This window comes from Ochotona curzoniae, unplaced genomic scaffold (genome assembly GCF_017591425.1).
Source record: "Ochotona curzoniae isolate NIBS_2020 unplaced genomic scaffold, NIBS_Ocur_1.0 contig_3819, whole genome shotgun sequence".
Classification (NCBI taxonomy): domain Eukaryota; kingdom Metazoa; phylum Chordata; class Mammalia; order Lagomorpha; family Ochotonidae; genus Ochotona; species Ochotona curzoniae.
Genome location: NW_024466004.1, coordinates 56377285 through 56402250, shown reverse-complemented (window position 1 = coordinate 56402250; position 24966 = coordinate 56377285). Strand labels below are relative to the sequence as shown.

General features: G+C 49.1%; 1 protein-coding gene across 1 annotated transcript in view; it reads right to left on the bottom strand.

Moving 5' to 3' along the window:
* FOXO3 (forkhead box O3) overlaps positions 1-24966 on the bottom strand; it is a 109786-nt gene that overhangs the window by 5249 nt on the left and 79571 nt on the right. Inside the window, exon 3 of the mRNA XM_040983867.1 lies at positions 11046-12469. Within this exon, the coding sequence (XP_040839801.1) occupies positions 11081-12469 (1389 nt within the window). The 3' untranslated portion in view covers positions 11046-11080. The remainder of the gene's footprint in view (positions 1-11045; positions 12470-24966) is intronic.

Sequence of the window (24966 nt, the reverse complement as noted above, 5' to 3'; positions counted from 1 at the left end):
AAAAATAGAATACACTCAGCCAAATAATTATCTACCTTCCCAACCCCCAACTAATAACAAACAATAGGGCATCTGGATTTGCATAAGGCTTATCCGCCTCCATAGTCCTTCCCCCGTCAATCCAGGAAAGGGGCATTTCTTGGACCACAAGCACAGGTGCAGCGGAAGGAGCTGATAGTCTGACAATGGAATACCTCTGGTTATGGATACAGGGCTGGCTGGCACAGAAGAGGAAAACGGGGTTTGAAGCCAAGAAATGGACAGAAAAGCATAGGGGAGTGGTAGCAAAGCATCCTAACCTCATTACCTTCTCACCAGCCAAGGTGAGGAGTGTAAAAAAAGAGAAGTCAGCACTCTCTCTTTATCACGCACATTCTCACACAACACAGTTGTGTTGCAAGCAACTGTTTCGTCTTTGCAGGAGAGGATATATGTTCATCTGCATTTTCTTTCTTTTTTAAAGAGTTATTTATTTTATTGGAAAGGCAGATATACATAGAGGAGGATAAATAGAAAGATCATCTGTCTGGTGGCTCACTTCCCAAGTGGCTGACAGGAGCCAGAGCTGAGCTCCAAAGCCAGGAGCCAGGATCTTCTTCCAGGTCTCCCTTGTGGGTGCAGGGTCCCAAGGCCTTGGGCCGTCCTCTACTGCTTTCCCAGGCCACAAACTGGCACCCCTACAGGATCCTGGCAGATGCAAGGAGAGGATTTTAGTCAGTAGGCTACCGCACCAAGTAGCCTACTGTCCTTGTCTACAATGCACACACATATGTCAGCACTTGTGACGCTGTCCTTGGCTGGCAACCTTGCCTTTTCACTTGGCAGTACTTGCAAAGACAACAGGCCTCCATACTGAGGGTGTTCTGGGCGCATGGTCACACACACTGACCCCTGTCGTAGCCGCACTTGGGCTGCTCTGGTGGGGGCAGACAGCAGGAAAAGGCGGGGGCCTTTCTTCCTCTTTGGCTTTTGTAGAGCTACTGGACGGTATTATCTTGGACAATAAAGTCATGGCTTGCTGATTTCAGAGGAAAGAGGAAAAAAAAGCTGAAGGAGCGCCACATCTCTGGGTCTGTAACAAAGTCAGCCTGCCAAAGCCTGTGTGGTTATTCTAACAACTCTACCTGGGCCCATGACACAAGAGAATGGATGGGGGTTCATGATAACACCCTTTGGAAGGGAACTAGATTGTTCCCTCCCAACAATGCTTAATAAACTACAACTCAGCATTACAATGCAATGAGCCATCAGGGGATTCCAGCCCGAGTCCCAGTGCTGTCCTGCTGGAAGTGCCCAGGGAGAAGCTGTGAAGGATTACCTAATGCAAACCCTCCCGTTGCCCTCCCCCCTTCCCTTTGGGTATTAATTACTCAGCACCTAATGGGAAGTGGCATACTTTATTCCCTGGGGAACACAGGCCAAGTGGGCAGTGTGTTCTCATGCTGACATTAAGAGGAAGAGCAGAGATGGAGGGCACCCAGGACCAAACCATTAACATAGCCTTCTCTGGAGGCACAGTAGGTCATTAGCCCTGAAATCAAGGACAGGAGGCCCACACAGGACCATCTACACCAACAACAATCCCCATGCCGCCTACCCACTCCCTCCCCAAAAGGCCTGGAATCTTTAGGGAATGGCATCATTCAGTAGCAGCAGCAACTGCAGCAGTAAGCCAGCCTCTGCACCTGCAGCCCAGGGCTGGAGACTGTCCTTTACACTGTTTCTCAGGCACTGCCCGACCAGGGCATGCACGGTGCAGGGCCAGCAGCAGTCTGGGCCCAGAGGTGGCTCCTGTGAATACAGAAAGGACCAATGAATACAAAAAGGCCTACTGCCCAAAGCAGGCAAGTTGACTGCTTTTTGTCTGCAACTGTATGCTGCAATAACAGGGCAAAGGCTCAAGGCTGCGCAGAAACAGAGCTGCCCTTCTAGGTGTGACGCTGGTGACACTGCTTCCCCAGGAAGGGCTGGGGGTTGTTAGACGGGCTTCTAGAAAGAGCAGTCCTTCCTCTGTGACCCACTCTGAGTGGCTCTGTGTCATTTCGTGTTTATGGGACTTGAGTAGAAGCCTGAGAAGGCAGTGGAGTCTTAGTAAATGATGCCGAATGGACACGGAGGACACTGGTTTTCTGGATTTGAAGGACATTCCCATGGTCCTGAAGGCAATGCTGAGGTCTGACGTGTCCGTGACCCGGGAGGCTTGTGTGGTCTGTGCGGGTGCCCTTTGGGTGGACCTGTGTGTGACGTAAAGCAAAAACCGTGCAAAAGAAAAGCAGGAGCAGAGTTGGTGCGAGGACTTGGAGCGGCCCCCTGCCGTTACCAGGCCAGTGCACCATCAGCAAGCCGAAGCTGTCTCAGCTGTCTCAGGAGGACAAGATGCACTCCTCACCCCACCCTGAGATCAGGCTGTCGGGGCGAGGGGGAAGATGACAGCCGAAGCCCGACAGGAGGCCCATTCTAAAAATACCCATGGATGCTGTCATCTTGGTCCCAGCAAGCATGGGTCCCTCTGTAATCTTGGCATCTGCAGGGAAGGCGAGTTCCTGCTTAATTATCACTGCTAAATCACATGATGGCCTGGGCGGGGTAGGGAGTGGGGGAAGGCGATGCCTCCAAAAACTACGTAAAACGTTAACGACCCTTGATCAACTTTAATCTGGGAATAAAACATACACACCCCTACCGCTGTCCTCCCACGACTTCATGCCACCGACTTCCTCAGCAGTATTTTTATCTTCCAGGCAGAGCAGAGAAGAATGAGAACCCGATAGGAAACACGACATGGAAGGGGGAAAAAAGACAGCAGGATGAAATTTTCACTTCCACAAATCCAAGGAGATTATCAACTGCTGTCCTAGTTAGAACTAAAAGATGCTTGCAGAAAGGTTTGTCTCAAAAACAAAATTAAAGTGAAGCACAGCTCTTTCCATTCTTTTTTTTTTAAAAAAAAAAAAAAAGGTAATTTCAGGAGCCAATGCTATGGCATAGCAAGCTAATCCTCCATTTGCGGTGCTGGCATCCCATATGGTGCCAGTTCAAGTCCCAGTTGTACCACTTCCTTTCCTGTTTTCTGCTAACGACCTTGGAAAGAAGTGGAAAATGGCCCAAGTCCTTGGGTCCTTGCACCTACATGGAAGACCCAGAAGCTCCTGGCTCTGAAATTCAGACTGATCTAGCTCTGCTGGCTATACCCACTTGGAGAGTGAACCAGTGGATGGGAGATCTATTTCTGACTCTTCTTCACTCTCACTTTAACTCTTTCAAGCAAAATAAATAAAATATATAAACCTTAAAAAAGAAAAAAGGCAATTTAAGCCAAACATGCAACCTATGGGACAAGCTGGGAACTAAATGCAGAACATTCAAGATAGTGTGCATGGGCCCAGTGCAATGGTTCAACCAGCTAATCATCTCCTTGCAAGGGATGGGTTCCCACACGGGTGCTGATTCGAGTCCCAACTGCTCTACTTCCCATTCAGTTCCCTGCTTGGGGCCTAGGAAAGCAGTGAAGGATGGCTCAAGGCCTTGGGACCCTACACTGGCAAGGAAAACCTAGAAGAAGCTCCTGGCTTTGGATCAGCTTGGCTCCGGCCATTGCATCCATTTGGGACACAAACTGGTGCCCATATGGGATCATGGTGCTTGTAAGAGGAGGATTTAGTCACTGAATCATTGCACCAAGCCTGTGAGACAATATCCTTTACACATTCGGCGTCAAACGTGGAAAGCATGGTAGCAGAGACAGGACACATCGACTTATAGTCCACAGCCAAGGGGCAGAGATTTTCTATATTTTCTGCAGATGTCCTTGAACCACACAGGATGGTATGTGGGTTTTGGGTTGCTGTCTTTTCAAAGAACCATTTTTAAGGCAAAAAGCCATTTAGGGATGTTGGGATCCTCTCTGGCCAAGACCTTGTTGGACCAGGTTCCACGGTTCTCAGAACCCTCTTTGCCTCTGCTCAGCAGATGGGTCAGGTGCAGGTGCACTGCCCAGACTGTTTCCTCTGCACCTATGTGAAGCTTGCTCCTCTGGCCCCGCCCTGGTGAGGCTGTCCTCCCCTGACCTCCTGGGCTACTCACCTGACACCTGACCCCACAGAGCCTGGAATGGTTATTTCTTCAGACTTGGAGCTGCCAAGATCACAGCAAAGCAGTGCTCACTCCAATAAGGGAGACAGATTTCTCCTCTTGCTACCTTTATAATGTCCCAAGTATCTTGGAAAGTTGAAGGTGCAAAAATGGTGCGTGGTAAAAATTGGCAAAGAAGTGAACTAGCCTCCTGGAAGCGTCTGCTCTTCTCTGCCAGCTTCTATATTCAGCACCTTTTTGGTGCTACTGCTTTCATAGTCTATTCATATCTTCCCAGTCTTAACTGAGCCCTGGCAAAACCTACTGTTTGTGGGACAAGATCTAGGCTTCTTATGGCAGTAGGGGAGAAACAATTCAGTTCCTAAGAACTCCCAGATTTTCCAAGATGAAGTGGACCCAAGGAGCAATTTTACCATCCTATCCATACATTCCACTACACACACCCTTTAACACCAGCCCTGGTTCTTCTGTATCAAGTCTCAAGTTGCTGTCCCTTTTCAAGCAAGTCCTCACAAACATGAGAAATAAAGTCTAGGAGGAAATGCTTATGGCCATAAACTCGTGACCTGAATGTCACAATGTTTATGTTCCCTGGGTGTGACCCTGTCTTTCATGACTCTTGACTGCGTCATTTACTGGGGTGTGAGGAGTTAAGAGAGGCTGAGTGATGGGAGTGTGTGGGCTGGGGTGCCCTACATCCCTTGGAGGGTGGGGGTGAAGTGTAAGTGCCCTCACCAGCCAGGTAATGGTTTGGCTACCAAGTACAGCATGGGGGAAGGGACCTCCAAGTCCTCTCTGCTAGAGGCAGGCAGGGTTTGGAGAGATGAGCTGATGGCTCCAGATCACTGAAGAGATGGAAGACACAAAATCAGCTCTGATTTCCATCAACAGTCTAGACTGCTCAGCCACCTGTAAGATATGACTAGGATATGCAGATGACACAGATGGTGGCCCAGGAAGCAAGTATCACATGTGTGCAGGAGGAGGACACCAAGAGCGAACTGAAAGAAAGGAATGGCGGGGGCGGGAAGAGGGTGGTTCACAACTGGAGGGACACAGAAGACAAGTCTGGGGTCAGTGGTCTGGCCAGCTGTACAGATGCCAGGAGTGAGGTGCACCATGCCTGTGTGGCTCCAGCAGGCCTACACCTGCACATGCTGCTTAAGTGCAGGAGGCACCCCCACCCTGCCAACAGGCATCCTCTTCGGTTGAGCACAAGGCACCTGACAGTCCACAGGTGTTTTCTCACCACTTCTAACTGTACTTTCTGCATACAGAGATGGCTCTTGAAATTCCAATTAATCACAGGAGCACACACGCACATGGCGGCTCAGTGGGAATGTAAGATTTTTGACCCTGGAACTCTTCAACTCTGCCCTGTGACCTTCTTTGACTGCTTATTAGTTTCCCTTGAGCAAACAAACATCCACACAGACAGGAAGACTTCTAAATACAAACATGCAAACAAAAATCCTGAGTCCCAGATTTCTTTCATTAGCAAGGGGGAGGGAGGGAGAGAGACAGAGAGAAAAAAAAAAAAGACATACAGAACATGCAAACCTTTAATAAATCCAGCCTGGAAAATAAAATTTTATCTTATCAGAAACACGGGAATTACCCTGAGACCTCATGATCAAGCAATTCCCTTCCTTTAGTAAATGCCAAGGATTTTAGCAAATAAAGAGGTTATGACAGAGAGGGAGAAAGAAAGAGAAAGAGAGGGAGAGAGAATATCCACAGAGTAAGGTCCACATTTATACTGGGAGACGAAGAAACACCACACTTGTACCCCAACAGCTCTCTGCTGAGTGACATATTGTAGACCCAGGCCTGGCTGCTGATGCTTTAGAAGGAAAGATCCTGGAGAACAGCTTATGTTCCATGAGTTTTCACTGAACTTAGAGCTGCAGAAGATCATAAAGGTACAGAGACTGAAGCTCCAAGTCGTGTTACTGAGGTTCCCAGCTTCTAGGAGCTGCCGGGTGGGTAGATGGCAGTGTCTGTGCTCCCTGAGAGCTCTCAGACGCCGGGCAGTTCCTTGGTTCTAAGAGGCTCAGCATGGCCTCTCTGCCTGTGGGAGGGTGGGCAGCCACTCCCAGGTTCCCCCCCGGGCAACTGGAGAGGCTCAGGTGGGAGGCTGTACAGCAACCAGAAGAGAGAGGGGAAGACCAGCTTCTGTGGCTACCACCAGGCACTGACCCCAGGGGAGCCAAAGCCAGGATGCTAGGGGCTTCTTAGACAATTCTTTCAAATTGCTACTGGAGGGATTGGCATGATGGCCAAGTGGGATAACCCCAGATGGATGCCAATTCAAATTCCAGCTACTCCACTTTCAAACCAGCAACCTGCTAATGGCCCAAGTTGCAAAGGATAGTCCAAGGCTTTGTGTCCTTGCACCCAGGTGGGAGACCTGGATGAAGCTCCTAGTTCCCAGCCTTGAATCAGCCCGCCTCTGGCTATTACAACCATTTAGGGAATGAACCAGTGGATAGAAGATCTCTCTCTGTGTCTCCTTTTTTCCCCTGTAACTCTGTCACTCAAATACATAAGCCTTTTTTATTTTATTGGAAAGTCAGATACATAGAGAAGAGGAGAGACATAAGAGAAAGATCTTCTGCCCATTGATTCATTCCCCAAGCTGCCACAACAGCTGTTGCTGAGCTGATTTGAAGCCAGGGGCCAGGAGCTCTTCTGGGTCTCCCACACACGAGCAGGGTCCCAAGGCTTTGGGCCATCCTCAACTACTTCCCCAGGCTACAAGCAGGGGGTTGGATAGGAAGTGGGGCCACCAAGATTAAAACCAGAGCCCATATGGGATCCCAACACGTCCAAGGTGAGGACTTTAGCTGCTAGGCTTGCTGCGCCAGGCCCCAAATACATGAATCTTAAAATTTTAAGATATGTTGCAGTATGCATTTCTATTCCCAAATTAAATAAATCAATCTCAAAAATAAATAAAACTGCTAATGGCAGAGGCCTTTGGTCTAGCACTTAAAATCCTGGTTGGGATGCCTGAGAGTTGGAACTGAGAGTGTTGGGGTCCATGGCTGAACTCTGGCTCCTGACTTTGGCTTCCTTCCAGTGCCAATCTTGAAAGGCATCATCGATGATAGCTTAAGGGGCTGGGTTCCTGCCACTCATGTGGGAGACCCAGAATGACTTCCCAGCTTCCTGCTTCAGCCAGGCAAGTGGACCAGCAGATGGGAACACACCCAGTCTTCTGTGGAATAAATAAAAACACTTTGAGCTATGGAACCTCTAAATACTAATTCATAAGACAAACCTGGAATTAATTTTAAAGTTCAAAACAATGGGGGAGGTGAAGGGGCAAAATACTATTCACATCCACAAACTCAGGGAGGGGTGGGTGATGTCTGTGCTAGGTGGGCAAACTCCAGCTTGGAATGAACATCAAATAAACACGTCTCTGTATTCAGGAAGAGGAAGTGGTTAGCCAACATCAGCCACCTGCCGCATGGCTGGGAAGGAGTTCCAGTGGTCAGGAGTCTCAGGATGGGGTGGAAGTGGCTCCTATCTCCACAAACCAAGGCAAACCAGAGAGACAAAGGTGGTGTGCCGTGTAGGGTCCCAATGCCGAAAAGATTATAGGATGTTGCCTACTGCATACGGCAGATGCGGCACTGATGGGAGCTTAAGTGTGATGAGAACCAAGAGCCCTCATTCTGATATTTTACCCTCTTTATGTTCAACTCAAGCTCTACAGGCAAAAGGAAATAACTTAGCAATGTAACTACATGACACAGGTGTCCTTGAGGCTCTGTCCCCATGTTTAGCAGGCTGCCTGGCTGCCAGGGGGGACATACAAAGCCCACGGGTTCACAGGAGTAACCTTTAAGCTAGACATTACTGCTTTTCAGGGGGAAAAAAAATAATGTGTGGATGGAGTGCTCGAGCCTTGACACAGAAAACACCTGTCAAAGTTGTATAAACTTCCTTTCCCTGTCAACACTGAAAAGACCCTGACAGTCATGCCCTCCCCAAGGGACAGATCAGAAGAACCCTTCTTCAGGGCAGCATATTTAACCAAAGAATATAGCCACAAGTGCAAATCACAGGATGTGTTCTTCAGGTAATGCCTGATAGATTCACATTTCCCTCTGCTTAGCACGTTACATTCTCCAAAACAGATAATAACTCACACAGAAGACCAAACAGGACACTTTCTCTACAACCTCTTATAGTTGGTCCTACCTTCTGACATAAATTCCAAGAACAGGACAGAATTGCCACATTATTCCGATAGCAAATAACTAAGAGGAGCAAAGATGGGCTCCTTTTGTTGACAAGTGGCCTACGTGTAAATTCTCATTGACTGCCATTCCCAGGACCCTAGGGCTCCTACACAGGCGAGCCCCAGATGCCTTCTAACAGTTCTACATTTTCCCGCTTCACCTCAAGAGGGCCATGGGCTTGCATTTGAAACTGTACGTACTAAGCGCCTTGAAACTCATGATTCTGCCTTCGGTTCACCACAGTGAAGAGCCAGAATACTTTCAGAACTTTATTATTAGTGACATGTCCAGCGGCACAAACAGGAAGAGAGCTAGCTACCCTTCCTGGAAGAGGCTTTCCAATCTTCCTCATAAAGCCAAACCCTGGCCTACTCCTAGCGTGGTGTCTCCAAAAAAGCTTAGGCGGCATGCGAAGAACCTGTCAATCACGGTGGCATCTTCCGCCATCAAAACTAGGTGCTAGGGGTGGTGGAGGTGGGGAAACCATCCTCTTCAGAGGGTTTCCTGGAGCTGTGCCCATGTGTGTGCCTGGGCACCCAGCCTTATCGGCACCCAAACAGCCAGCAGGGAGACACCCCGACAGTTGGCACCCCAAGGTATGGCTATCTTCTCTTCTGCAGACATGCCCACAGGTCAGAGGACTTGATGAATGTGAAACGTGAGGCTGATGGGTTATCTCACCATGGTCCTCCACTGCCACAGGCCCCACGTCTCCTCCTCCCCAACTCCCAACATGAGGCTGCAGAGGCAGGCTCACCCAGCTAGTGCATCGTCTTGAGGAATAAGGGGAAGAAGAAACAAATAAAGAAACCACCAGAGTGCACTCAGAAAATCGCTACAGCTGGGGTCCTTGACTTGGGAGATGTGTGTTTTCTGTAATTAAGAGTTTCTGACGCGGTGATAGTGTATACATAAAATTTCAAAGTATAAAAGTACACACCATATGCTTCCTTAATCTGTATTGTGAAAAACGTGAAATCTATTCATTTTATATAAGCACATTTTTTTTAAGTTCAAACAAAATAGACTTGGGGCCATGCATGCTACAGGCTGTTTAGGGGAGCAATTCATTCTAAGGCAAGAGGGAGATTCCTAACTCAAACCTGGGTTACATGAACTCAAACCCAGGCTCTCTGACACGGGACGTGGGTACTGCAACCACTGTGCTAAAGGCCCGCCTCATCCTTATCACCTTCAGATGCTGGCATCCCACACGGGGGCCAACTCGTGTTCCTGTGGCTTCACCTTCCATCCAGCTCCCTGCTTGTGGCCTGGGAAAGCAGTGGAGGCTGGCTCAAGTCCTCGGGCCCCCGTACCCTTGCGAGAGACCCTGAAGAGGCTCTTGGCTCCTGGCTTTGGACAAGCCCAGATTCAGTCTTTTTGGGGAATGTATTTGGGGAATGAACCAGTGGGTAGATCTCTTTCTCTGCAAATCTTTCAAATAAAAAATAATAAATCTTTAAAAAAATTACTTAGTTGAAAGTGAGAATGTCAGAGAGAGAGGGAGACACACAGGAAAAGAGATCTTCCACCCACTGGTTCACTCCTCAAGCAGCCATAATACCCGGAGATGGGCCTGGCTGAGTCCAGGAGTTTCATCCTAGTTGCCTATGTGGGTAGCATGAGCCCAATCACTTGGACCACAGTCAGTTGCTTTCCCAGGTGCATTACAGGGAGTTACATTGGAAACAGAGCATCCAGGACTCAAATCAGTACTCTTGAGATGGGATTCTGGTGTCACGGGTGGTGGCTTAACTTGCAGTGCTACAACACTAGCCCCTAAAACCTCAACTCTTGATTCCAATCAAATGTATCTCTTACCCCATTACAGTTCCTTTCTGGTTCCAAAAGCACAAACGAATGCCACAATTTAAAAAAAAAAAAAAGCTCATTTTTTACAGCCTACAGTCAATCGGTGTTTGAAATCTGATGTTGTTTACAGGGAACAAAGAGAGGAAGCTCATGAGTAAAATGCTCCCTCCTACAAACTGGCGATTTCAACTAAATCCCTTGGCTTTTTCAGATCCTGAACCCTAGCTAACTGTTCTTAGGACTATGGTGAGAATAACCCAACAGATCTTTCTTCTGGTTGAAACGTTCATGTTTGAGAGAATCCTGAAACATCACATTCTACATAAATACCTGGGAAAAGCCAAGGAGGGAAAATTCAAGAACAACAGTGGCAGTGTTAGATCTAAGCATCTTTCTAAGAAGGACCTTTGACGTCTTTGACCTTGAAAGATGACTCAAGCCTGCCACCTGCTTCCTCTCCTTACCTTCTGTTCCCAGTCACCCAGCTGTCCATCCGTCCATCCATCCACCCACCCAGCCAGCCATTGGAAGGATGTGTCCTAGGTCAGCTAAGACAGACACAAAGAACAAGATGTCTGTGCGGTGTGCATTTTGAAGTTTCCGAGCTCAGCGAACCTGGGGAGTTGTCCCTATATGGGGTGCTGTGGGGCCAGCCAGCTGGCCAGCCCTATTTGGTTGTCAGGTAAAACACTGAGAAGCCCTGGCTGGGAGCCTGTGTTACTGCTCACGACTGTTCCATAACTCTACAAGCAGAATAAAACGCAAAAGCACCCAGAAGACAGGATTCCCCACTGCCCCAAGCTGGGCACACCCCTCCCTATGTCACCCTCCACCCGCCCACCCCACCCACAGCTGTGTCATTTCTATACCAAAGCATTGGGCACTAACCTGCTTTGCCCACTTCCCCTTTCCTCAGTGGTCCTTCAGCCTGGCACCCAGCTCTGAGATGAGGCCTGCTTAGCACCAGTGAAGCTCCCCACGTTCAAACCAACCCCGTTCTGCGTGGAGATGAGGGAATCAAAGTTAAAATCCAACCCGTCCGCATCCATGAGTTCACTGCGGATGATGGATTCCATGTCACATTCCAAGCTCCCATTGAACATGTCCAGGTCCAGGTCGCTGGGGAACTTCTCGTGGCCCATGACGGGCAGGGTGGTGCACGCTGAGTACGGGGAGGAGCCTGAGAGAGAGTCCGAGAGGGTTTGCATAGACTGGCTGGCGGGAGACTGGTGCTGGTGTTTGGCTGACCCGAGGCTGCCGGAGTCACTCAAGCCCATGCTACTGATGGGATTCGACAAGGCACGGCTGCCACCGAGAGCCCCCTGGCTTTGGTGCTGGTGGTGGAGCAAGTTCTGATTGGCCAAACTCCCCTGGCTAGGCTGGGCAGCGAAGGACATCATCGGATCATTGCGCAGCATCACGTTCCGGCGGGAATTCTGAGCGGACACAGCGGTGCTGGCCTGGGACATCAAGGGGTCTGACTGGGTCATCATGACATCGCTGTGGCTCAGCGAGTCTGAAGTGAGTAGATCTTGGAGTGTCTGGTTGCTGTAGTGCGACACAGAAGAGAAGGTGGCGGGCTTGTTCTCTTGGATGGTCTGCATGGGCGACTGGCGCAGGGAGTTAAGAGAGGAAGGCCCGAACACCGTGCCGTTGAAGGAGCTGGTCGGAGAGCCCAGGCTGGAGCTCTTGGTGGTGTATGGGAAGCTGGAGCTCCGTTGCATGTGCGTCCCAGGGGGCGACGCCTGGGAGGCTGGGAGAGTGATATTATCCAACAAGTCGTCCATGAGGTTGTCGGCCAGCCCATCGTTCAGGTTCATGTCAGTGAGCCGCGGCAGCTCCACGGTGCACGGCTTGCTCACTGAGGGTGACAGGCTGGCCGAGCTGCTGTACAGCATGGGGGAGAGCGGTGCGTCGTCATCCTGGACATCGTCCAGCTCTGTGCTAGCCAGGATGGGCGACAGGCGGCCGCTGACCGTGCTGGCGTTGGAATTGGTGCGTGAGCGGAAGTCCGTCCAGGCATCCAGCTCGTCGCTGCTGCGTGACGTGGGGCTGCCAGGCCACTTGGGCAGCTGGGAGGAGCTGTCATCAGCTGCCTCGGGTGCTGCCTGCAGAGCCGCCTTCTTCTTGGCGGCACGGCCTCGGCTCTTGGTATACTTGTTGCTGTTGTCCATGGAGACTGCCCGCCGTCGGGGTGCCTTCCCGCTTTTGCCCCCGTCCGGGTTGATGATCCACCACGAGCTCTTGCCAGTGCCCTCATTCTGTACCCGCATGAACCGGCTGTGCAGCGACAGATTGTGTCGGATGGAGTTCTGCATAGGGTGGGGAAGGAAGGAAAATGCAGAATATGAGCCCAGAACGGTCCAAAACTGAATACCTGGAAGAAACAGGTAAAGCGGACTCCCCAAGCAGACTCCTTGTTTGTGAGACCAACCTCAGAGGCTAAAGGCTTAAAAAAACAACTTAACTGAAACTGCAAAAACACCTGCATCACTTTCCTTGGTTTGGAATAAAATAGCAGGTTAAATGGAAGGCTTCCTAAGGCTGGCAGCAAGGCGTAATAGGCTAAGCTCCCACCTACAGTGCTGAGACATCCCACAGGGGTGCTGGTTTGTATCCTAGCTGCTCCACTTCCAATTCAGCTCCCTGCTGATGTGCCTGGGAAAGCAGTGAAAGATGACCCAAGTGCTTGGGTCCCCGCATCCAGGTAGGATACCCAGAAGAAGCTCCTGGCTTCGAGCCAGACCAGCTCCGGGTATTATAGCCATTTAAGGAGTGAACTAGTAGATGGAAGATCTCTCTTTCTCTCTATAGCCCTTTTGAAACAAACAAACAAACCTAAAGGCTTCATATGCAAGAGGAGGGGAGATGGTTTTAGCGACACAAGATGCTGGCAACATTTCAGCTCTGACACCGTTTGCCCACCTCTGGGCTTCCATGGTACTTTCTGCGCTTCCCAGCCTGAGGTTCACACCTGCAGTTTATTAGCACATCACCTCCTCCCTTCACTTTGCAAACATCCCCCCTGGCTCTCTAAGGTAATCTGTATCCTGGATGACTTTTTAGTTCTCTGATGCTCCCTGCCTTTGTGAAGACAAGGATGGCGGCCACCTTTCCTGAACCACTTCCAGGGGTTGAGAACAGGCATGAGTTTTACCCACCCTTTCTGTGGCTCCCTTTCCTCCTGCCAGCATTACACGCCTTAGTACGAGACACCCCGCAGACATAAGCCAAGAGTGACAGGGCTGGATTCACTGGGTTGATAAAGAGCAGACAAGTCTGCCACAGAGACTTATGCTCCCACTGCAAAGCACCATGAGCTAAACAGAGCAGCTTCCTCCCAGGGAACAGGGACCTGGGTAACTTCACAGGGGAGAGGCGTGACCAGCTGAGGCTGCCTCAGCCAGGCTGTCAGCGTCAGCACCTGCAGCAGCCAGCCTTGTGGATGGGCTGCACATACCGGTGTCATGACATGGTGAAAACTATACCCGACCTCTGTGGTCCTGCTTCCAACACCCACGGGCCCCCTTCTAATCATGAGGAAACCTTCAATGAAACAATGGTGGCAATTACTGATGTGGTATACAGATGAGTTCCCGGCCAGGGGGGAGATGAGGGTGGAGGATGGGCACCAAAAGAATCTTTAAGTTGCAAGTCCAGGAAATCTAACAAAGCCTGAATTTGACTGGCTTGTCCCTGGAGACAAATGTACCCCACTGTGAGAGGTTAACAACAGGGGGACATGGGAACTCCATAGCAGCTTTGCTACTCTGCTGTAAACCTAAAACCCTTCTAAAATAAAAGGTTTATTATTGGGGGCGGAGGAGAACAAATAGGGCAGAACACCCTCATAACGCTAACGACTGCACCTGTAAGCGTCCTCCTTCTGACATGGTGGGACACACCCATTGGGGAGGGATGACCCAGATTCAGCCCCGTCGCTGGCACTGACCAACCATGTGACCCTGCACAAATCGCTTATCTGTCTGCCACAGCTGCAGTGCCCGTCTTCATTCTGGCCGTAATCATCTCCCAGCCGCCCCTCCCCGCCGGGGATGATGTAAGGGCGATGGAAGATAATACACTTCTGGAGCCAGTCACGCTAGAAAGCCAGAGGGTTTCTACTTAGCTCTCATAAAGCACGGAGGCCGTGGTGGAAAGAACCCGCGGCCTGGGATGGGCAGCTCTAATGCCTCAAGTGCCTCATACGGCAGTGCAAAAAGAGGAGAGCTGATGCTGTTCTCCACATCTGGAACAGCACCTGCAGGCCAGATGAGGTTTTATTTATTGATTAAACATGAGCCATCCCAAGAGCTACCACACTTAAAAAATTGGCAATCACCAACTGTATTTATGTAGAAGATACAAAAACATGTGTTCTGCCAGAATGTTTTTAAAATACAGAAAGCCAGCAGGATTTTACCATTAGTAAATAACCCGAAATACTCCCAGAGTGTTACCATGCAAGAGCAGAATGCAGCCCACAATGGTGGGTAACATGCATTAGTACATGCGGGTCACAAGTCAAACTCTACAACTGCCATGAAGACACGTTTGAGGCAAGAACAGCGGCAACATGTTGAGTATCTGATGAAACAAACATCACTCAGGAGACTATATATTCCACTTCCCTTCTACTTTTATGGCATTTAAAAAGAATAATGACATCTCTACTAATGGTCCAAAAATCACAACTGGGTTGTTTTTTTTTTTAAGTAGCGGTGGGCGGCACTTGGCTTGGTGATTAACACTGGTGGAGATTCCCTGAATTGCTATATCAGAGCACCTGGGTTCAAATCCAGGCTCTGCTCCCAATTCTAATTTCCTTCTAATGCACACCTTGCAGGGGGCAGGGGGGAAGCAGGTGACAACTCAAATACTTTGGTCCTGGCCATCAGTGAGAGAGATCTGGATTGAGTTCCTGGCTCCTGGCTTCAGCCTGGCCTAACACCAGCCACCAGGGGCATTAGGGGAATGAAACCAGCAGGTGGACACTTTGCCTGGCGCTTGCTGCCTCTTGGATAAATAACTAATTAGAAAAATACTTTTTCCATGGAGTAGACATGAAGCATGCTCTTATCACACACTCTACAGCATCCAGCAAGCAAGCATCAGGTAGTTCTATCAAGATGATCTGAGATGTTGAGCAAAAACTTAAGCTTCTGGGTGAAAAAGCAAGCAGGTCTTTTTGCCATGTGGGGCAATAAGAAGTCCTCTCTTATCTTCCCATTCTGGGAAGGGTCCATATCAACATCCAGAATGGACAAGAAAGACCAGGTATAAACAATCAATTATATTTAGCCATATGTTCCTCTAAAAAGCATTTAGGGAATGCTATTTTTCTAGGAGTATGAATTCCAAACCAACTGAGAGAGAGAGAGGGAGAGAGAGAAATATTCTACATAAGGTTAAAATGACTCATGTGAATTTTCTGAGGTATTCCTAACTACAACAATGTATATGTATAATTTTGTACAACTGGCTAAAATCTGGAGACTGACTTTCAGAAACACTAACATTTCAAGGGCGTGTGGTCCAAGGCTGGGAAGGACACAAGGACTGCCCAAGCACCCAGTTCCCTAACTGCCAGTATGAGGCAGTGGGGGCCTCGCTGACAGCAGCATCTGCAGGGACAGTCCTCACAACACACCTTCAGTGCGTGTAGCAGCACCTGCACCTTACACACGAAGGCTCAGACTCAGGTGAACTACCTGAACAACAGGGTCCCTTAGCAGGCATCAACACAAACCCAAGTTGAAACTCTTTCCCAACTCTGCTAGGTGCTTTATCCATAGCCTCTCCAAGGGTCACTACCGAATTATTTGGAAGTCACCATTCATCTTGCTTGGCTTCCTTTAGTTAGGGCAACCCTCACAGCAGAGGATTAGGTATTGGAAAGAAGCTGCCTGAAGTATATAAAAACAAAAGGACTCCATGGAAAATTAACTAAGTGAGTAACGCACACAGGCAACTTAAGATGGTCAATGAAGGAGGCAATGTGGAGGCTTCCATGGCAGTCTGGCTCTAACACTTGCCTGCAACCCTGAGTAGGTCACCTCACCTCGGTCTCACTGTTCATCAAATGGGTCCCAAAACACTATATCTAGGTTCTCCAGGAAGATGAAGTGTGAAGCTCTGTGTGCAGCCCCGGAGTGCCATGCATAAAGGGCTGCCTGCCACAGCTGTTAGCAAGTGGCAGTGGTAGCATCACCATCATCCACTCATTGTCTTCCAGGTTCATGCACTTGAAGCCAGAAGGTGTGAGGGACACTTCCTTATGGGGAAGGATTGTTTTCAAAGGCTCTGGCATGTGCTTTGCCAGTGAAGAGTGGTGGGTCCCTTCTCAACCATCATGACCCTCCTCTGTGTACCTCGGTCCCTTCTCCCTCACTGTTTGCCTTGTGGAGACCATCCATTAACCCATACACCAGCTACAAGTGCCTCCCTGGGAACACGGGGAGGTTCCGTCTGGAAACAACATGTGGTATCAATTTATCTTTCTCAGCAACAAGCAATCTACTCACTTTAAAATTTTTTTAAAAATTGTGCAATTTCACTCTTAAAAGCCCCCCCCCCCCCCGCTTTTAAAGGAAAAAAACAAAGGCAACAATTTCTCTTCTCACTCTTTTGTTTTCTTCCCCAAGCAGCAGCTGAAGGAGCCATAACTGGCAGTTCAGGAGGCAGCCCACCACTGCCTACTGGGCTCTCTCCAGCACCTCTGGGGGACTTCAGAAAGATGCGCCACACAGATCTTCTTTCACACAACAGTGCTTGTCCACCTGGGGTCCTGGACCAGGCAGAGTTCCAAGTGTGTCTCACTGCTGGACTTGTGGGTGCTGGCAACTCAGAGGCAGGCAGTTGAATGTCTGAATTCTTACACAGGCACCAGAGGTCATGTGACCAGCCCAGTGGAAATCACTGGAGTCTGTGGGATACAGCAGAGGGGTATAGAGAAATGGTTTCTTGGCAGGTCCTGGGCAGAGGCCTCCACCACAAAGCTGGAGTTTGATCTCACTTCAATAGTTCTTCACCCAGCTGCCCATCACGATCACCCGTGGAGACTTTATACTCACCCTACTACTCCCAAGCTCGCAATTCAACTGGTGGAAGGCCTGAGTACAGGCACTTTTGTTGTCAGGCTCCCCGGATTATCCTAGTTTGTAAAGAGGGCCCAGAACCACGTGGGGTTCCACGCACAGAGAATGATTTCCAGTCTTCCCAATTCTAGTGGCACGTCACAGTCAATGTTTCCTCTTTCCAATCCAAGTTTCCACCACGTGGAAGCCAAGGGTGGGAACTGGGCTCACGGATGAAAGCTGTGATCCCTCTGTCCTGGGTGGCACGGGAACTCAGATGATTGAGGGCCAGACCTGTTTTTTTTTTTCTGGTAAAGTGACAATGCAGGGGAAGGGCTCCCTGACCTTATGCTGCCCTCGGTCACCTGCCCCCACCCTGTGATGCTTCTCTACACGGCACGCGTGGGCACGGGCAAGGGAAGACACAGACTCTCCCAAGAGCAGGCACTGAGCCAGGCTGAGGAGGGAGGCTGAGGTGACAGCCTCTGACCCCTGAGAAGTTTCTCAAATATTGTTGCAGCCTGCTTTCTAGCTGTCCACTGCCTTCTAGGTTTGATCTGCTTTGGGACTGACATGCCACTCAGAAGTACAGAAAGTGTGACGGCATGAAACAGACTTGTAGTCAGAAACCTTGTTCCTTCGTACGTAATACTGCCTACAATGGCAAAAACAAAGACATGCCAAGGCTTTCAGATGGCAAAGAAAAATATAAATAAACTGTCACACAACTGCACAGCCAACCCTGACGTGTGAGACGAGTTCCAGTCTAGCTTGTCTAAAAGTCTTGAAAGGTTAAACTCTTAGGGGACTTATTATTATTTTTTTAAATGGGGACGATGCTGTTAAAATAAATATTGTCAGGAAGTTGGATGAAATTTCCAGCTAGAAATAAAGATTTCCCGTAACATTTGCTGACAACAATTCTCTACCCACGCACAGTTCGCTTCTGGAAGCTAAACATTGAGAGTTTTCATGCACTAAGGAGGGAAGTGACAGGTTCTGAGCCCTCGTGAGGAGGAATGAAATACCAATCATGAAAGAGAATCCAGTGTCCAAACAATCCTTGCCTTTCTGAGAGGGAGGGGGTGCTGAGCAGCTTTCCCTACATCCCCCCCCCAGGAGAAATTCCAGATGGCCAAAAAAAAAAAAATCTCTTACGCAGTACACACACAGTGCATACACAGCACTCAAAACCCACGGTAGGGCTGCCCTGCCACCTCACTAGGTTTTCTCATTTTCATCCCTCCCAGCAATTTTCTTTTCCAGCTCTTCCACAGCTGTTTCTGCTCTTGGAGGACAGCAGGGAACATTCCATTCCTCACAGCCAAACCTGCGCTTCCGGCACACACAGAACTCTGGCAGCCCAGCAGCCTCTGCCCACAGCCTCTCCCTGCAGGCAGGCCCCCGGACGATGGCCATGCCTGGCCCACTCCCATCCATTTCACCAAGCTTCCCCTGGCCCATCACACAGTGTTTCCTTTCCTGTGAAGGCATCTGGGCAAACGCCTGCTACTGAAATTCCCTTCCGAGATCACACACTTGGCCGCCTCCCCTCCACCCCGACCGGATGCCTCAAAGAGTTAAGAAAGCCGTGCAGTTACAGAACCTTGAAAGGGACTCTGCAAAGAACAGAAATAGTTTTAACTGCCAATGTGATCTTCACCTTGACTTTAAAAGGGGGGTGGGGGAGTACCCTTCTTTCCACTTGGAAAACTTAACTGCATATGCAGATGGGGAGAAAATCCAAGTGGATCCTTGGAAACACACAGCTGAATTCAGGAACACAGGCAAGAGTTGACGATCATTTTCAGGACATGAGAAAAGCACCTGGGGCAGGAACTTCAGTAAACATAAGAAAAAATGAAAACAAAACAAAAAACCAGGACTCAGTAAAAAACAGGGAAGGAGGGCTGTGACAGTCTCCTGTGCTGTGAAAGGATAATCCTCTTTACAGTGACAGAGTTACAGGGTCACAACACAGTCAACGTGGCCACACAGCTGAGACAACTCAGCTCCTGGGGCTCTGCGGTGTGAAAGTTACCTAGACAGGTAACATTAGCCCCCACCAGCCCACACGGAAGGGATCAAGTAGGAAATGCTTATGTCACTTGTCTGTCTTGTTTTACAACCTGAAGAACAGAAGCTTGTCTCCTAGGCACATATCTGAGCTCTTTAAAAACCAATGTCTTACAGCTTTTGCACCCTACTTGGGGCCTGGGACATAAAAGATGCTCAAAAAAAGTTTCTGTGAGATTGCTACTATTGTGCAGCAGCATAGACCACCACCTGCAGTGACGGCATCCCATCCGGAGACAGATTCAAGTCAGCTTTATTCTGCTTCACTTTTGACCCAACTCTACTAATACACCTGGGCGAGCGGTGGTAGCTGTCCCAACTGCCTGGGTCTCTTCACCCATGTGGGAGACTCAGATGAAGCTCCTGGCTTTGGCCTGGCCCAGGCCTAGCCATGAAGTCCATTTGGGGAGTGAATCAGCAGATGGAAGCTCTGTGTGCGTACCTTTCAAATAAATAAATTATATCATTAATATTTATTTTGTTTAATGAATTAGTGGGAGGGAGAGAGAGGATAGCAGCTACAAAATAGACCCAAGTTATACTTTTAAGAAGAGGTGTAAGAACAATCTTCACCTGCATGGAGAGGTCAGTTTCCTCTGTGTCATCTTAAGCAGCGCTGAGGTTGCTTCAGAGTTGACAGGAGGCTCTGTGGTACAGCTAGTCAAGCTGCTGTGTGGGGTGCCTACATCTCACACAGGAGCACTGTCCAGGCTGGGGTCCTGCCTGGGGTGCCTACATCCCACACAGGAGCACTGTCCGGGCTGGGGTCCTGGCTACCTTTCTTCAGATCCAGCTTCCTGCCAATCACCCAGAAGGCAGTGGATGATGGCTCAGAGCACTTAGGCCTCTGGCACTGCCACCACATGGGGAGAATTGGGCTCCTGGCTTGGATCTGGCACTGCAGATGTTTGGGGAATGAACTAGCGGATAGCAGATAGTAGATCTGTTTCTGTCCTATCTCTCTGCCTTTCAAACTTTAAAAAGAAAGGAAGAAAGGAAGAAAAGAGGAACGAAAGGAAACTAAGGAAAGGAAGGGAAAGGGAAGGAAAGGAAAGGAAAGGAAAGAAGGAAGAAAGAAAGAAAGAAAGAAAGATTGATTAATCTCACTCTGCGCTCTGCGCATTAACCTGTTATGTAACCAAACTTCCTAAATCAACATCTATGTATTTTAGCAAGTGGGCTTAGGGTTCTCTGTGATAAGAAACTGTTAAGATGCAGCCAAACCTGTTGGCAGAAGTGGTTTCTGATCTATCCAGGATGGAAAGCTGACCTCCTACTTGTCTTGGAGTGCCATGTGGCTCCCAATAATTGGGAATAAGGTTGGCTCAGAGTACTCAGCAGGTCGCTCAAAACCAAAGAAAACCGACCCTGATTGCACAGCTTCTCTGGGTGGACACCCAGGGAGCAGGGGTACTCCATCTGAAGGAAATTAGCACTGTTTGGTACCTACGAGGGGGCATGGCCGCATGTGCAGCACACTTAATCTGACTTTATTTTCACAATGAGTCTGTCATGGAAAGACACAGTGCAGAATGGCCAAACAGGGTAACTAAAAAAGTGAGGGTCTTGCCACAGTACCACGTATGTTTCGCGCGGATGTCATTGAACTGGTTGAGGGAGTAGGCACCTCTAGCTGAGGAAGTCCTAATGACGACAGTATCTTGTTCTGCATGTGGGTTTGTGTTCTGGGATTATGAGTAGGAAAGAGAAAAGCGGGGAGGGGAAGGGCAAGCCATGAGGCAGGCTCCGTTAGGACGAGATCCACTCCTGTGCTCAACCTCTCATTTCAGAAATGCCACCCTTTGCTCAGAGGGGTCATTCCTGGTGAACCCGAGCCTGACCTGGGATCCTAGCTCCGTTGGGAATGTCCAGACGTGACTATGGAAACTGATGTGTCCAGGCACATCACTTGGTGGCACATCTGCTGGCTCCTGTGCTCAGCGGGGTCCCGGGCACTGAGTTGTGGCGCAGCACATGGCCGGGCCTGACAGGCCTCTGTAGGCTTAGTCTCAAACAGCTGACACCATGCAATGGATCCTCCAGTTTGGAGTCATCAGACAGATGTCTGTGAGTGCCTGGACCTTGCTATTACGAGGCTTTAATCTGAAACAGGGACTCAGTTCCATACTATTTAAAACATGTAATTAGTTTATTATTGAGCCAGAATGGATTAGCTTGCTTTAAAACTATGCGGATCTTAAAATATGAAGCCTTTTTGCCTGCCAACTGACAACATGATCAGGAGGCTTCTGTTTAACCTCAACCGAAAACTCTGGGAGAAAACTGCTTTCAGGCTGCATATGCATGCTGTGTTATTATTTGTCTTCTGGCATTGAAACCTGCAGAGGCAGACATCGCTGACACTGCAAGCACGCTGGAGGGATGGGTGTGGAGGTGCTGAGTGGGTGCAGCAGACAGCTTCAGCGTTTGACATCTGAAAGCCGGGAAAATGGGCTTTTTCTGTTTTTAGTTTACAATTCCTTCCTTCACAGGAAACTCGCTGGCTTTAGCATCACCCATACACACACAATCACTTCCAGCCCTTGGAGAGGTTAATGGCTCAGAAAATCCGTTTTTCTCCCTTCCTAGGCTATTTAAAGAGCAATCAATTTCCTTTGGGTAGCTCTGAAATATGCCAGTGCGTGGGCACAGTTAAACAGCTACCCACAGGCCCACACCCTGGAAAGAGTGGGCTGGATGGAGACAACGCTTTTTGGCGAGGGGAAGGAAAAGTTTGGGCTGGTATTTACAAGACAGACAAGTGTGCATGCAGCTGGAAGTGGGCCATCTTCCAAATGCTAGTGTTAATGATCTTAACAGTCATCATAAATCAAGGTGTTGCTGGTGAAAGAAATCAGAGTAAATAAATGCTACATCCTAGGGTATCTCTTGGTGACTGCGGCACACACCACAACCAGCAGGCTTTTTTTTTTACGGGAATAAAAAGAACAACACAGCCGATTCTACAAAATTCCTGAGGCCAACTCTCTGTCCCCTCTCCACTCCTCTGAAATTCAACGAATGATCTGCTTCTCAAACGGCCTTCTTCTCCCCAGAACCTTATCTGCATGTGCAGGATTTCACTGTACTGGTTTTGCAAGATTTTTTTTCTTCTTGTTTAAAAACCACAAGATGCAGAAGTGGCTGATGGCCAATAGAATGATATTGCTAAATGCAAAGTGAGCCAGCCATGTATTCTAGGATGCTCCTGGGTGCCAGTTACGCACTGAGGTGAGCATCAGAACTCAAAGACCATACCAAATGATCCAATCAGGAGAAGACTGAGGAATGAGGCACTCATTCCCTTCTCCTGGAAAAGCACCCCCCTGAGCCATTCAGACACTCCTGCAATTTTAACTTGAGATCTAGGTTGCTCCTCTATTGGGCATGTTCGTATGAGAGCCACTCCCTAAAGTGTGGCAAACAAGGTGAATTAGATACACACAGGGTGCAGGACTGCTGTCCCACAGGTCAGAACAAGAATGCATACTCTAGCATTAATGTGTACGAAGCTCTTATCTACTTCATATAAGCTTGAGAGCACTTAAGAAACAGGAAATGTCAGGATCACCTGGAAGGCTGGAGGGATGACACTGACTGGTCAGGAGAGTCACATGAGATAAAGAGTTGAACATACAGAAGAAATGGAAAAATGACTGTTAACACCGGGAGCTTCAAAGGCTAAAGGAAACAAGGGGCAGTTCTTCCAGAGCACAGAAGGGTTGAAGGAGAGGCCAGAGTATGAGGAGGGTGAAGGAAGGGCCCACTCCTCCAGCAGCAGGTGTTACTGAGCTCGAGGCTTGCTGGTCTCCACACCTGCCAGTTGTCTCAGGCCAGACCTGGGTAGGCAGGACTCCTGGTCTTGTACCACCCTCCTTGGCTGAGTCTGATCCTGTAGCGTTAACCCTTAAAGTCTTCTCCCTCAGCTTTCTGGAGCTCATTATCTCATTTTTAAAGATCCCAGGAAGTGCTTCTTAGATTGATTCATTGGCTAACAGGAGATATGTATGGGGTGACAGCAGAATTATAGATTCAGTATTAAATCTTTGCCTAAATGAACGACTGGACATATGGGGGTGGCAGGTATGGGGTGGGGAAGAGTGGCAATGAGATTCATCCTTTCACATCAAGACAAAGCAGGAAGAAGAACACAGGGACTGGTGTTGCTGGGCCATTTTCAGGTTCAAAGGTCCCTTGAAGCCACACATGTCCAGCCATTTGAGGCATCTTGTGGACAGGACATGACTCCCATATCATTAGCTGCTTCTTCACAAACAAGTCCATCAGGTTCTTTCAAACAGCTCTGACCTTTGCAAGCTAAGTTATGATGCTAATCTGAAGACAGAGAGGGAAGTAGGGTTTGGGTAGGGAGGTATCAGCTTCTTACGATGGTAACAAATGCACATTGGGAGATGATTTTCTAAGGGGGCTCTTAGCGTTCTGTGCACCTTGCAGGCAAAGCACAGGTGGTCCTTTGATGAAGACAATTTTCTGAGCCTGTTAGTACTGGCAGAGTGAACGGCCCCGGCAAGACAGAGTCTCCCTCCCACAACTGAGGAAGCGTGTCTGCACAACCCTCTTGCTACAGGTGTGAGCATCAACCCGGGCCCCCATGTGTCACCCCTGTGGAGCCAGGGGGTAAGAAGGGAACCGCTGGAAGCCAGGTTGTTAATCATACTGTTGCTGGTCAGGCCCCTGCCCCAGGAGACTCACTGGGAGCAGGGTCCAATCTCAGACCCTGTTAAAATTTCCTCAACTGTAAAACACGAAACTGGGCAGCAACTCTCTGGCCAAGCTTCTTCTCTGTCCCTTCGTGAGAAAGAATACACAAGGTAACAAGAGAGGCAGACAGACGCAGCCCTAGCTCTGGGATTTTCAGCCTAGCTCTGAGAAGGATCCTTAAGACTTTATGATGATAAGCCTTAACAAAGTGGTGTGTGTGTGTGTGTGTGTGTGTGTGAGAGAGAGAGAGAGAGAGAGAGAGACAGAGACAGAGAGAGAGAGAGAAGAGAGAGAGAGAGAGAGAATGAGAGAAAATGAGTTGGGGGTGAAGAGGTTGGTACCCCAGACTGTCCCTCCCCTGTCCCTCATCCCTCTGCCAAGTTCCATCAGCTTTGGTCACCACCTGTTTCCCATCTGGCTTAGTGTGGCATGTCATCTATTTGCCAAGAACAGAGCTGGGTGAGCAGTATGAGTAAGCTCACTTCTTCTCACCTACCTCTTCCATTACAAACTATCATGGGTCACCTTCTATACCGGCACTCCCTACCTCCCCCAGCCGTGTCAGTCAACGTAACATCAGTCTTGTTTCTGCAGGGTCCAGATCTCCATCAGGGAGCCATCGCACAGGGAAAGAATCATCGCACAGCCTTTACATGGCTGACCTCAGTCTAACCGTGGTAGAAATCCTTTAGGTCTTGGCCCTCACCACAGTTGAACATTCCCATGTTTATAGAAACCTAAAACTCCATTCTCTTTCCATTTTGGCACTTCTACATAGATTTCCTTTATTCTCCTGTCAGTATTTAGCAAGTTTAGCCCCACAAGGGGGGAAATGGGCCAGGCAGTTCCCTAGACTGACAGCCAACACATACAATCCACACTTCTTCTATACTCTCCATGTTTCCAGAAGAAGAGAGTTAATTTTTTCGCTTACT